Source organism: Natrix helvetica (assembly GCF_964273705.1).
Source record: "Natrix helvetica genome assembly, chromosome: 9".
NCBI classification, from domain to species: Eukaryota; Metazoa; Chordata; class Lepidosauria; order Squamata; family Natricidae; genus Natrix; species Natrix helvetica.
Window position 1 is genome coordinate 16152802 of NC_138560.1, and position 14124 is coordinate 16166925.

The 14124-nt window shown below is 44.9% G+C and overlaps 2 protein-coding genes across 4 annotated transcripts in view; both read right to left on the reverse strand.

Annotated features, from left to right (window-relative positions):
* Window positions 1-14124, reverse strand: part of LDLRAP1 (low density lipoprotein receptor adaptor protein 1) — a 632547-nt gene that overhangs the window by 272427 nt on the left and 345996 nt on the right. The gene's annotated exons all lie outside the window — the stretch shown is intronic.
* The window catches only part of LOC309396636 (mannosyl-oligosaccharide 1,2-alpha-mannosidase IA-like), a 190616-nt gene that overhangs the window by 4848 nt on the left and 171644 nt on the right, over window positions 1-14124 (reverse strand). For both annotated transcript variants that reach the window (XM_081961931.1, XM_081961930.1), the window contains exons 7-10: window positions 13780-13873; window positions 9654-9769; window positions 4439-4658; window positions 2931-3103 (exon numbers count right to left, since the gene is read on the reverse strand). In XM_081961931.1, the coding sequence (XP_081818057.1) occupies window positions 2931-3103; window positions 4439-4658; window positions 9654-9769; window positions 13780-13873 (603 nt within the window). The remainder of the gene's footprint in view (window positions 1-2930; window positions 3104-4438; window positions 4659-9653; window positions 9770-13779; window positions 13874-14124) is intronic.

Here is a 14124-nt window from a genome sequence, read left to right on the forward strand (position 1 = left end):
TTGATCTCCCATCATTTGTTCTAGCCATAATTGTACCATTCTCCAAAATCTTTTGGCCTCATTGCATGTCCACCACATATAGGAAAAGGTGCCTGGTGTTTTTTGTTTTTTTTTGTACTTCCAATAATTTGGGACCAAATATTTAAACATTTTGGAGAGCCGTATCTGGGGGAAGATGCCATCTGTAGAACATCTTGTACAAATTTTCCTTAGAAGCCATGGCTAATTTCCGATTGAGTGTCCAAAGTCTTTCCCATTTAGCCAATTCAACATTATAACCATTTTGTTTTTCACCCAGGCAACCATAGTTTCTAAAGGAAACTTTGTTTTGATTCCTTGCAAGGATGGGATGGCAGGCATTCCTTGTGTTTTGCGGGGGATCTTAGGTAAGAGCCCCAGGAAATCTTTCTGAAGTTTTTCTGAAATTGTGGGTCCTCAAATCTTCATTTTATGTTACACGAAAGCCCATGAAGGATCATCGACTTGGGTGCTGCTGGGATCAAGGTCCTTGTGCTAGGGAAGCTTTTAGTTAAATCCAGCAGGGCTTCTCTTAGAATCCATAAAAAGGTTAGACATTGTGGCTGCCATGTGTCACAAACTGAAGGGTACTATTCAGGAGCGCAGCATAGAAGATAGAAGGCTCTGAGCCAGCAGTAGACATTTATTTATTGATTTGATTTGATCTTGGGGCTGCCCGGCTCCAAATGACTCTTTGCCTTTTTTGTGCATCCCAAAACAGATTGTCATAATTTAGCTGGTTGTCCACTAAGGCTCCAAGATCCCTCTCACAGTCACTGCTATTAAGCCTGGTCTCACCCACTTTGTATGTATACTTTTGGTTTTCCTTACCTAAGTGTACGACTTTACTTTTCTCTACGCTGAATTTCATTTTGTTAGATAGGGCCCCGTGTTCAAATCTGCCAAGATCCATCTGGATCTTGAACCTATCATCTAGGGCCGTGATGGCGAACCTATGGCACGCGTGCCACAGGCGGCACGCGGAGCCATTTCTGAGGGCACGCGAGGCATTGCCCTGTCAGCTCCAGTGCGCATGCACCCACTGGCCAGCTGATTTTCGATAGTTTTTTTTAATCTCCGGAGGATTCCCTGAAGCCTCCAAAGGGCGAAAAACAGCCCAATGCAAAGAGAGCTGCCGGAACGGGGAAAGACAAGCGGCAAGGAAAGAGGCTTCTTTCACTCGTGCTGGCTGCTCTGTTCCCCCCTCCCCCCTGCTACTAAAAAGGATCCTGCCCGATCGCTTGAATCCACAGGGAAATGAGAGAGCTGCCAGCACGAGTGAAAGAAGCCTCTTTTCTTGCCGCTTGTCTTTCCCCCCCGTGCTGGCTGCTCCATTCCCCCCTCCCCCCTGCTACTAAAAAGGATCCTGCCCGATCGCTTGAATCCACAGCGAAATAAGGAGAGCTGCCAGCAGGGGGGAAAGACAAGCAGTAAGGAAAGAAGAAAAGAGGTTTCTTTTACTCAAACTGGCTGCTGTTGCCCTTTTCTCCATTTCAGTGATATGGCATTGAGGTTGCCCCACCCACCATCGCCCAGGTCCTTGCTTCTCCCAAACATTTCTTTGCCTACCTGATTTCCAGCTCCATCGCGTTTCTTGCCATCGTGTGCAGAGAAACAAAGTTTGTGGGACTAAAAGAAAACTTCAATCAATTACAACTTGGGGAGGGGGGAGAGATCTCGCAAAGTTGGAATTGATTGATTGAAAGGAGGTTTTTTTAGTCCCACAAACTTTGTTTTCCTGTCCAAAACAGCAAGAAACACAATGGAAAAATGCTACGGAGGGGAAATTAAATAGGCAAAGAAATGCTTGGGAGAAGCGAGGACCTGGGCGATGGGGGGTGGGGCAGGCTCCATGGAGTGGTGCTGAAATGGAGAAAAGGGCAACAGAGCAGCCACCTTGAGGGGGAAAAAGCTGCTTTTCCTTATTTCCTTGCTACTTGTCTTTCCCTCATGCAGATTGGTCTCTTCCTCACTTCCCTTTGGACTGCAGTGACCAGGCAGGAGCCTCTGTGCTAGCACGGGGGAGGAGGGGAAACAGAGCAGCCACCTTGAGGGAAAAAAGCTGCTTTTCCTTATTTCCTTGCTGCTTGTCTTTCCCTCATGCAGATTGCTCTCTTCCTCATTTCTCTTTGGATTGCAGCAACCAGGCAGGATCCTCTATGCTAGCACAGGGGAGGGGGGGGGGGAAACAGAGCAGCCACCTTGAGGGGAAAAAGCTGCTTTTTCTTCTTTTCTTGCTGCTTTTCTTTCCCCTGTGCCAGCAGCTCTCTTCATCATTTGTCTATTGACTGTAGTGCCCAGGATCCTCTTTAATAGGGGAGAATTTAGCAACTGGACTCACACCTGCCATTGTAAAAAGGGCCCAATCTTTAGCATGGCTGGCTGGGGAATTCTGGGAGTTGAAGTCCACAAGTCTTAAAGTTCCCAAGTTTGGACACCCCTGACTTAGACCCATTAAGGATTACTCGTTGAGTACGGTTTGTCAGCCGGTTGCGAATCCATCTAGTGTTGAAGTTATCCCATTTTTTCTAGCTTACAAAGTAGATGATTGTGGTTTACTTTGTCAAATGCCTTTTACTGAAGTCTAAGTATATTATGTCCACAGTATTTTGCTGGTCTACTAACGTAGTCACTATGTTGAAGAATGAAATAAGATCGGTTTGGCATGATCTGTTTTTAACAAATTTGTTTTAAAAACAAATCACAAGGTCTAAGTAATTTACTAAAACATGGATGTCGGGACCAGATGTCCAGTTAATACCCTTGGGACTGCCTAACAACGCAGCCCCCTTGGCAGAACTGAGATTCTCACAACTTGAGATGGAAACAAATGTGATCTCCGACAACACCTTCAAACCAACGTTTAGACATTAGTCAAAGGAATCAGGCTCAGAACACTTTTTCTGACTTACTTGGACAGCTTCCCAACCCCACTCTCTGTACTTGGGGTCATGTGTCAATCTCCACAAGTAGAAGTAGCTTTCTACAACCTCGGGGCGCAGGATGTAATAACGATCACTGAGTCGTGTGGCCATCGCTTCTGCTCCAGAATCAAAACGAAATGCTTCAGGGCCCAGGTTGGTATCTAGCCACAAAAACAACAACAAAACCAAAACACAAAAGCAACAAATGGTCAGAGGATGCTTTGATAGCTGCAGGGTCAGCTAAAATTTGCGGTGAATGTGCGAATTCACTAAACAAGCACTATATTAGGAATAATTTCCCTGTGAAGTAGAAACAATTTTTTTCAGATCTCTTGGAAGTGAAAAAATGAATTGATCCTAAGCCTTAAGTGCCTGCGAAATTTCCATGATAAAGATCTGACCTGGAGAAGCAAACACCATCACATTCAAGCTCAACTGAAGGAAGTAGACAGATCCTCAGTTTAGATATTAAAAGAGGGAAAAAAGATAACCAACCTAGATGTGATAGATTCTCCAGGAGGTGTTTAAAAGGGGTCTGGGTTAGAGTCCTTGCACTGCCTAGCCACCCCCAGAAACCATGAAGCCTTATCTGACTGTTCCCAAGGGAATGCAGTCAGTCTGGCAAGATTCTTGTAACATGGGCGACTAACAATAAAGCATCTGCTTGAGACTATTTAGGAGTGGTCCTGGTTGGCTTAAACCCGACGCTAGATCAAATACAGTTCTTTGGTCAAGACTGACAATTGATACCTTTCAGCTGGAGGTGCTTTCCAGCTCTGGCAGAACATGGAGACTAACAATAAATTATAATCAGTGGCGGGATTCAAATAATTTTAACAGCCGGTTCTCTGCCCTAATGATTTATTCCAACAACCAGTTCACCAAACTGCTGAGAAAGGTTGTCACGAAGTGATGCGAACTGGTTGAATCTCATCACTGGAATACAAGAGTGCATTTGTGACTTCAGCTGGGCAACTGGAAACAGATTTCCAATAGCAGCACTTGAGGATGAGGTGAGGACTGGGAAGTGTGGCTTCACTAATGGATGTTACCTGTGTACAATACCGTTTCCCTGAATAAGATGCCCAACACGGGATGTTTTTAAGAAGAATGTTGGATATCCATTTGTCTGAAGTGGTATAGGATTTCCTGCCTAAGTAGAGGGTTGGACTAGAAGATCTTCAGGGTACCTTGCAACTCTTGTTATTCTAAATTCTAAAACCTCTCCGGATAATAAGCCCAATCAGGCTTTTGAACACATGGACTAAAATAAGCCCTCCCTGAAGATATTGCAACACAGCAGCAGCCATGAGGTGACCATGCTCGCTGCCTCCTGCACCTCAAAAGTAATAAGACCTCCCCGAAAATAAGACCAAGCGCTTGTTTTGGGAGTCAAATAAATTAAGACCCTGTCTTATTTTCAGGGAAACATGGTATTAACTGGTGAGTGCGCAGAACCTTGTTTCAAAAATGGGCTTGGATTTTTAGATTTTTACCTGAGCGAATGTAAGATTCGTGACAAGTGTGTGTGATTTCCCCAGCTAGATCCACATAGTGCTGTTTCTGTTCTTCCGGGGCGTGTTCGGCTCCAAGGGCGATCATGCCACCAGAAAAGCAAGCCAAATGCCCCATTTTATGGTCCAAGATGCCTCCTCGCCATTCGGCAATGTAGGTTAGCCCACCGGGCGATTTTTTGACAAGGTGCTTTTCTATGGCCTAAATTTCACAGCATTTGGAAAAAGAGAGAAAGCGAGTTATTTGTGTGGCATTAACAAAAATGAAGCATTTTATAAATAAAATGTACACTGGTAGTGTCAAAAACTATGCATGCAAATCAGTGGTGGGTTTCAAAACTTTTTAGAACCTCTTCTGTAGGTGTGGCCTGCTTTGTGGGAGTGGCTTGCCAGCCATGTGACTAGGTGGGAGTGGCTTGCCGGTCCTGTGACTGAGTAGGAGTGGCTTGGCAGTCATGTGACTGGGTAGGCGTGGCCAACTTGTAAAATGTGGTGAAATTCACTTAACAACGCTCTTGCTTAGCAACTAAAATGTTGGCTCAGAAACTCTGGCATTTGAAGCACGCAACTCTTAAAGCTGTCAAGTTACAAGACCTTTGCACCCCTAACCCTTTAGAAAAAAAACCCCAGGGGTGTTTAAACTTGACAGCTTTAAGACTTGTGGACTTCAACTCCCAGAATTCCTTCTCCAGTCATGTTGGCTCAGGAACTCTGGCATTGAAGTGTGCAAGTCTTAAAGCTGTCAAGTTACAAGACCCTTGCACCCTAACCCTTTAGAAAAAAACCCCCAGGGGTGTTCAAACTTGACAGCTTTAAGACTTGTGGACTTCAACTCCCAGAATTCCTCCTCTGGCTCTTCATCTTGATGATGTGCGGACGGGTGGGGGGGGCGGGGGAGCTGGAACCGGTTCTAAACGGCACTGTAGATTTGTGGAACCTCTTCTATAGAAGAGGCTAGAACTGGCAGGAACCCATCTCTGGTGCAAATGGTCCAATGGTTCACCCGATATATGAGAAGAGATGGCCATTGTAGTGGTCATCTAGTCACTGCTTCAAAAAGCTTTGCATCTCAACGCTGTTATTTATTTATTTTATTTATTTATTTATTTATTAGATTTTTAGACCGCCCCTTTCCCAGAAAGGGACTCGGGGCGGTGTACAGTCAATACAAATAAAACCAGTCATAATAATAAAATACATTTAAGATACATTTGGAGGGGGAGATAGGCTGTACTACCCTAAACAGGGCGGCAGGGCGGTTATCCGCGGACGCAATAAGAGCAGCACAATGTCTACGTTTGGCCGCTCTTATTGCCACAAGGTAAGTCCGCAAATAGGCTCTTACCTGTGTTCGGTCAGATTCGGAGCGTGAGGACCTCCACCTGCTCTCTAGACGTCTCCTGTGGCGCTTCATCACCCTAAGCTCCTCAGTAAACCAAGGAGCCCGGGTGGGTCGATGCCGCAGGAGAGGTCGCAAAGGCGCAACCCGGTCCAAGGCCCCAGTCGTCGCCCTATTCCAGGCAGTCACTAGGTCCTCGGAGCGGCTGTACTAATCCTGTAAATTGTAATATGGAAACAAACAGGATACAAACATAAATTGTATCCAGAAACCAATCAGCAACCAATATAGGGCATGAAGAATCAGTGCTATATAGTTCCAGTAGCAAAAAGCAGTGAATATGCAGGTGGCCGTATAGTGGACTAGTTGCAGTTTTTAAGTATAGTTAGTTTTCACTTAATATCCACAATTGTGCCTGGAAACTTTGTTATGTATGACGCCATGTCATGTGATTGTGCCCCTAAGCGACAAGAGTTTCACCAGTTCTTGTTGCAATCGTTAAATGAGGCTGCAGAGCTGTTATGTGAAGCTCTTGTGTGACTATAATTTGCTATTTCCTGCTAGTTTCCTCATTGACTTTGGTGATCAAGATCCAAGGAAGAGTCCAAAGGGTGATTGAAGCCACCCATTGGAGGCAGCGAGCATGCTTAGAGTAGAGAAAAATGGAGTAACACAATAGCTGTATATGAAGGATTTTTAGTATATATACACACACAACTAGTTGATAACCCAGTGTTGTCCGGGTATTTATTTATAGGGGGGAAATATCTGGACCAAATCTAATTTCTAATGTTGGATTTTCCCACTTACCAGAGGGAGCCCCCTTCTGGAGTACTTTGAAACCATTACCATGGCAACTCCACTGCACTATACAGTAGAAGCCATTTTACGGCAGTACGGTAGAAGCCATTTTATGGCACAACAGGCTGTATCTTAACAGAACACCCCCCCCCAAGGGGTGTTGGGGGTGTCTTACCCCCACAGTATTTGTTTCCAGAGAGTAAGTCATCTGTGCATCACGTTTGGTTGAAATTGTTCGAGGCGTTCCAGAGTTATGCTGGAGCACACATACACACAGCTGCTTTTATGTACATAGATATAGATTTTTCTTGAATCTTTTAAAAAGCATGAACAAACATAAAAACAAAAATACACTAATATTGATTTAAAGAAAAAAAAGAAAGCAAAGAGAAAGCAAAAAGTGCAAGGAAAGAAAACTTGAGAAAAAAATAGAAAAGGAAGAATAAAGATGTAAAGAAGGGGCTTTCGATAGTCTTCACAATGGTGGGGAGTGCAATGATATTTTAACTTCTCCTGCCAAAGTTACCGCTTCCAAAGCTTTTCAAGAGCTGCAGGCTTTTTTTTGTCACAGCTGGAGTCCAGCTCCACAATTTGCAGTGCAGATATTCAATTCATCAGGCCAAAGTTAGGCGGAACGGCATTTATCCTCGCTGCCTTTTCTATTGACGCGAACCCGTTTATTTGTTGAGCCATTCATCTGTAATTTTATCGGATGAATCAACCCTTAAGGCGTCCGTGAACCAGAGATGACGCAGATTACATAATTGCCACATTTGTGTGGATGAGATCATCAATGCATTGAGGCATCCCTTGCCCTTTCCTCCCGTCCTGCAAATGTCCACGATTCAACCAAAACTGAACCACACAACCGGGCTAAAAAAACATGAGAAATGCTGAACTCCTTCAGGGATAGGTACATCTGTGTTGGCAATGTTACATCCTCTAGCCCCGAATACGGTCCACTTGGGTTTTTCTCCAGTTCTCCAAAATAGACTGTTCAGAAAATTATAGAACTATAGTACACTCTCATTGATCTTAAAACCTGTGGCTAGTTCGGAGAACACATGAAATCATCTTTTATGGCAACGGGGATAGGAACATCGGATCCTCTGACTTGACTATTGTCTTATCCAGCATGGCCATAAAGAAGAGCTTGGAACCGTTAAGGCTTTCTTGGCCAATCTTTTGGCTTGCTTGGGCCACATTGAGTGAAGAGGAATTATCTTAGGAAGCATATGAAATAGATCAGGGATGGCACCGAGTGCCCAAACTGGAACGTGCGTACATGCATGTGCATGCATCGGAAACCCAAAGACAATCAGGGCTGGTTTTGGCCGTTTTCTGGGCCATTTTCAAAAAGTTTTCCGGGCCAAAAACAGCCCGAAAACTGGCCCCAAACTAGCCTGAAAACCAGCCGAAAAATTGCCTGGTTTTGGGCCATTTTGGGAGCATTTTCCCAAGACCACCTGGCTGGTGCACATGTGTGTGCCGGAAACCAGAAGAACAGCTGGCGATGGCATGCATGCCCACAGAGAGGACTCTGTGTGCCACCTATGGCACCGGTGCCATAGGTTCACCATTAAGAAAATAGATAATACAATTAATGTATACAAATCACATAATAATGTTAAAAGTTTGCAATCTCGTGTTACTAGCCACGCAGGGCTACATAAAGCCCATGTGCCACCGGCTGGACACACCTTGTGTAAGCCTAGTTTTGTTCAGCCGTTGTATACAACTTCTCTAACTGAATTCAAAACCTCCTGTGGACAGGATCCTAGCAGAAGTTGGAACTCAAAATATCTCTTGTGTTTTTCTTTTTCAGCCAAAAGCCTTTGTACAAAAACGCTTGAAATGTTTCAAGGACTTTGCCCTTGGAAACAGGCTGCTTCACCAAGGAAGCAAAAGGGCACCAGAGTTGACAAAAGCCGTTTGAAATGGTTTTGATTCTGAATGACTGCCATTTGCCGTGTTTCCTGAAGCCAACGAGCCATTCTTAAACGTTAATTATGAAGCAAACTCTTCAAAATTTCACGTGTCGTGAAATTGAATGAATAAACAAACCATGGTTAAAACTAACTGCTGTTTAGGATTCGGATTCAACCACAAGCTTTTAATTTTCTTCTGAGGCCTCGTTAGAGATGGAAAACCTGGAATGAGAATCCCGTTTGGAAAACATCCTGTTTCTGAATCATGATGCCCAAATCATGATGTTGGAAGGATGGCTCAGTGGCCTAAGTCAACCTGGTGATTCTGCCCAAAGGTAGGATCTGAATCTTGGCCAGGGGTGGGCTTCAGATCCTTTAGCAATGGGTTCACTGCCCGATTTGCTGGCTTGGCGTGGCCTAGTTGGCTGTCTCCACCACAGCAGGGGGGGGGGGCATTTTTCACCCTCCCCAGGCTCAAGGCTTTCCTCGAGCCTCTGGGAGGGTGAAAACTGCTTCCTCTGGGCTCCGGAGGCCAGAAACGAGCTCATTTCCCATCTTCCTGTCCTTCCGGAAGGGCCATTTCTCGCCCTCAAGAGGCTCAGGGAAAGCCTCCAGAGCCTGGGGAGGGTGAAAACTGCTTCCCCCGGGCTCCGGAGGCTGTAAACAGGCCCATTTCTGGACTTCTAGAACCTCCGGTAGGCTTGTTTTCTGCTCTCCCAGATAGTCCACATGGCCTCTGCACTTACCTGGAATGAGGAACGGGCCATGTAGAGTTTCCTGGGAGGGGTGGTGTGGTGTGGGCATGGCCAGCCAGTGGGGGGCATTTAGGGATTTGCCGAACCCCGGCGATCCTTGACTAGAGGATCAGCCGAACCCGTGCGAATCCCCAGCAGCCCACCCCTGATTTGGTCATCCTTCTCCGTTCTCTGTGGGGCAGGGGTGTCCAAACTTGGGAACTTTAAGACTTGTGGACTTCAACTCCCAGAATTCCCCAGCCAGCTGGCTGGGGAATTCTGGGAGTTGAAGTCCACAAGTCTTAAAGTTCCCAAGTTTGGACACCTGCTGTGGGGTTTCCGCTATTTGCTGTTGATCAAGGGCAAAAGGAATGATGCTTCATTCTCCGCCTTACCTCCAGAGCTTTATCATACATGGTTTTGGCTTCGCTATCTTGCTTATCTGACATGAGCCAAGATTTGATCAGGTATTCATAAAAACTGTCCCCAAGGCCACCGACAGAGACGTGATCTACAGCAACAGGAAGAAGAAGACGACAACTTGTGATTAGAAAAGTCAAACAACTGCACTGAAGATACGGTTGTCTAATGTTTTATACATTTTATTCTAACCAACTGGAGAACGTCGTCTCCGGTAAGAGACGTGCAAAGGAACACAAACAATTGGGAAATTAGCCAGCTTCTTTTGTATTGTTAAAGCCCAAATTCCTTCAAAGGGGTCAAGGGGAGAGAGGGACCGCAAAATAGTAATTAAAAAACAAAACAAAACAGATTATTAGCCCATCATCCAGATACAACTGCCTCTCTCTGGTATCTTCTCAAAGGAGTCAAGATTGAATAATTTTGCTCTGTTTTTGTCTAGCAACTTCACTTGAGCGGAGTAAAAAAGTGAATGACCAATTAAGTTCTGGACCCAAATTCTTCTACTACAAGGTACAAAGTACTGTTATTGCGGGACTACTAAAGTTTGTCACTGAAAATATACTGTATCTATAAGCCGAGGTGACACAGTGGTTAGAGTGCAGTACTGCAGGCTACTTCTGCTGCCTGCCGCTGCCTGCAGTTCAGCAGTTCAAATCTTACCAGGCTCAAGGTTGATTCAGCCCTCCATCCTTCCAAGGTGAGTAAAATGAGGACCCAGACTGTTGGGGGCAATAGGCTGACTCTGTAAACCGCTTAGAGAGGGCTGTAAAAGCACTGTGAAGCGGTATCTAAGTCTAAGTGCTATTGCTATGAAGTCATATAATGCACTTTTCTTCAGTTTGATAATTCTTTGATTCCTTTGGGTTCTTAACATCACCTTAAGGGCTAGAAACTTGGTTAATAAATAAACAAAGAAACAAAGTTGTTCAGGAAGCTGGGTTTTGTTCCCAACACATTTTGCAATTCCCTTTGAACGGAAATAAATATACAGCCTTATCCATCATTGCCTTTCTCTGTCAGCCACTTCCTCCTTGTGAAGGGAAAAGGAAGAAGTGAATCTTGGAGTCAAGTGTCAAAGCAGCACAAAATGCTCAGGGACATGATTGCATTGCAAGTTCAGAAATTTGCAAGCAAAAGAAATCTCAGCCACGCTGTGCAGATTGAACTCACAGCATCTGGAGAGTTCATTGGCATTTTGTTAAGTGGGATTCGAAGCCTGGAATGAATATTAGAGACATTTGAAGAAGCAGGTTGAAGGAGGGGAGGAAGAGAAAACACCGTGGCCCCAGGTGTGAAGATGTCTCCAGAATACTGAGGGCTTTTCCATGGCTACTTCTTCAGACTGCCCTGCTGCAGAACCTTTTCAGGGAAATCTGCCTGGGGGCAAAAACTGGACAGATTTATAATGGGAACAGCACGCTGGGGATGGGGGCATTTTATTTTTAATCTCAGCATCAATGCTCCAGGGTATCCAAGGACATGCGAGTCACCTCCCCTCCCTCCCAGAAAAAAACAAGTGATGAGAGAGAAAGAGAAAGAATAAGCACCAGTGAAATTTATTTTCTATGCCATCTAACCTAGGATGCAAATGTATATACCCCCCTCATCATTTACCATCAGTAAAATGATACAAATGTACGTGAAGTAAAGATAAAGGTTCCCTTCACACATATGTGCTAGTCGTTCCCGACTCTAGGGGGCAGTGCTTATCTGCGTTTCAAAGCCAAAGAGCCAGCGCTGTCCGAAGAAATCTCCGTGGTTATGTGGCTGGCATGACTAAATGCTGAAGGCGCACGGAACGCTGTTACCTTCCCACCAAAGGTGGTCCCTATTTTTCTACTTGCATTTTTTACGTGCTTTCGAACTGCTAGGTTTGGCAGAAGCTGGGATAAGTAACGGGAGCTCACTCTGTTATGCGGCGCCAGGGATTTGAACCACCAAACTGTCGACCTTTCTGGTTGGCAAACTTAGCGTCTTAGCCACTGAGCCACCGTGTCCCTCATCTACTGTTACCCTATGGCAGTGATGGGTAGCCTTTTCGGTACCTAGTGCTGAAACTGGAGCGTGTGTGCAGCATTGGAGTGCCGGAACCTGGAAGAGAGCAGCTGGGTGGTGCGCATGTGTTCGGTGGACAGCCGCTCTTCTAGGTCCCATTGCGCACGACAGAACTCAGAAGAGAGTACCTGGCCAGTGCGCATGAACACCAGACCAGCTGTCCAGCATGCATGCGTGTGATGGAACTCAGAAGAGCAGCTGGTGAAGGTGCCTGTGCCCACAGAGAGGGCTCTGCGTGCCACCTCTAGCACTCATGTCATAGATTTGCCATCACAAGTATAGTATATTTTAGGATGGTTTGAGAGGAAGCTTAGGGCGAACCTAGACATGCCCAATCCTCTGGCCAAGGAAAGTAATCCCTGCCCATTTTCCCTGTAGTTTCTCTGAATGCACTTCAGTACATCTGTCTCCTCCAACTTGGTTACCTTAGGCATGGGGAATTATTAAACAAGCTATTTGGAGCAATTGGAAAAGCACTCTTATTCTGGACATGAACGATTGGATTCAAAGCATGTGTAAACTTTCACTTTTGCAAATACTTTTCCCTCCACTAATAAGCAAAAATGGTGTCATGTGTTTCTCTTTTTGGCATGATGTTTTGCGAGAAAAGAGTATTTTTCCCCCTCTGAATTTGACATTTCCTTACATTGTTTAATTCTTGATCTACAACAGGCATGCCTAGCTGGTTCATCATTTTCCCCCTTCATTTGAGTTTTGCTCATTATGGCTTTTTGTTTTTCCTCTGCACATGTTTACTTCTGGATTTTGTTTCTGTAGTTCCCATTTTTTTGCATTTTGGTGTATTTTTTTTTAAACCATTTGTAATACAATAAATTTTAACAAATAAATAATAATTGTCCTGTCTCCCCTAAATCTTCTTTCTGCTAGACTGAAGCTGCCAAAGTTCTTTTTGTCCACTAGGACTCCAAGATCCCACTCACAGTTACTACTGTTGAGCACGGTACTACATATACTGTACCTGTGCATTTTGTTTTTCTTACCTAAAAGTAGAACCTTCCTTTTCTCACCACTCAATTTCATTTTGTTAGATAGCAACCTAAAAGCATATACATCTCCTTATGCTCTAATGTAGCTTGAAGATGGATGGACTTCAAGCTGGCTGGGGAATTCTGGGAGTTGAAGTCCATCCATCTTCAAGCTGCCAAGGTTGAGAAACACTGCTCTTCCTTTTCTTTCTGCAAAATTACATTCTGCTCCACTTCTCCTATATGACTCTCCTTTTTCCATCTCCACCAGTTTGGATATTGCATGATCGGGAGCCCCAGCTGTTATCCTTCCAGGTTCCTTCTGCCTTCTCTAGGTAAAAGTTCCCCTTGCACATGTGTGCTAGTCGTTCCCGACTCTAGGGGGCTGTGCTCATCTCCGTTTCAAAGCCGAAGAGCCAGCGCTGTCTGAAGACGTCTCCGTGGTCATGTGGCTGCCATGACTCAACACTGAAGGCGCACGGAACGCTGTTCCCTTCCCACCAAAAGTAGTCCCTATTTTTCTACTTGCATTTTTTACGTGCTTTCAAGCTGCTAGGTTGGCAGAAACTGGGACAAGTAACGGGAGCTCACTCTGTTACATGGCGCTAGGGATTCGAACTGCCGACCTTTCTGATTGAGAAGCTCAGCATCTTCGCCACTAAGCCACCATGTCCCTCTTACCGCCTTCTCCTGTAAAGGATTTCTAATCCATGTTTGGTAACTATAGAAGGGAATTGCTCCCCCCCACCAAAAAAAAACAGGGGAAAGGATATATCCCTCTCTCCTAATGTATTGAAATCCGTCTACCATCCTGTTTGGTCTTTTGTGGTTTTGTGTATTAAGAGACCCTTGGCAAAAAAGACAGCAGAGATGGCTGCCTCACACCTGTTCAAAGGACTTGCTTTGAGACGGCTTGCAGAAGGAGTCTCTCAATTGGCATTGAGGAAAGATAGAATTTGGTGGCAAATCTTTCCCTTAATTCAGGAGTTCACACTAGAAGTCTGACATGCATTGATAAACATCTCTTTGGCTCAGCCAAGAGGGTCTGAATACTCACGCTGTACCCAGTTCCCTGTGACCGGACTGAGAAAGTTCGGGTAAAGTCCGTGAGGTTTCTCAATTCTATTCAGGACTTTGCGGATATTCATTACCTGCAAGGAGATTGGGGGGGAAAAAGAAGCATTTATGAACTGTTTGCTATTTGTAATAAACGGATTTTATTAATAATGAAACCACCCACCAAATGCGTCTTTTCAACCCTAAACCTTTCGTTCAGCGACTGTTCAAAGTCACAGCAGCGCTGAAAAAAGTGACGTACGACTGTTTTTCACACTTACGACCGTTCAAGCATCTCCAGGGTCACATGATTAAAATCCAGCTGCTTGGTAACTGACTTGTATTT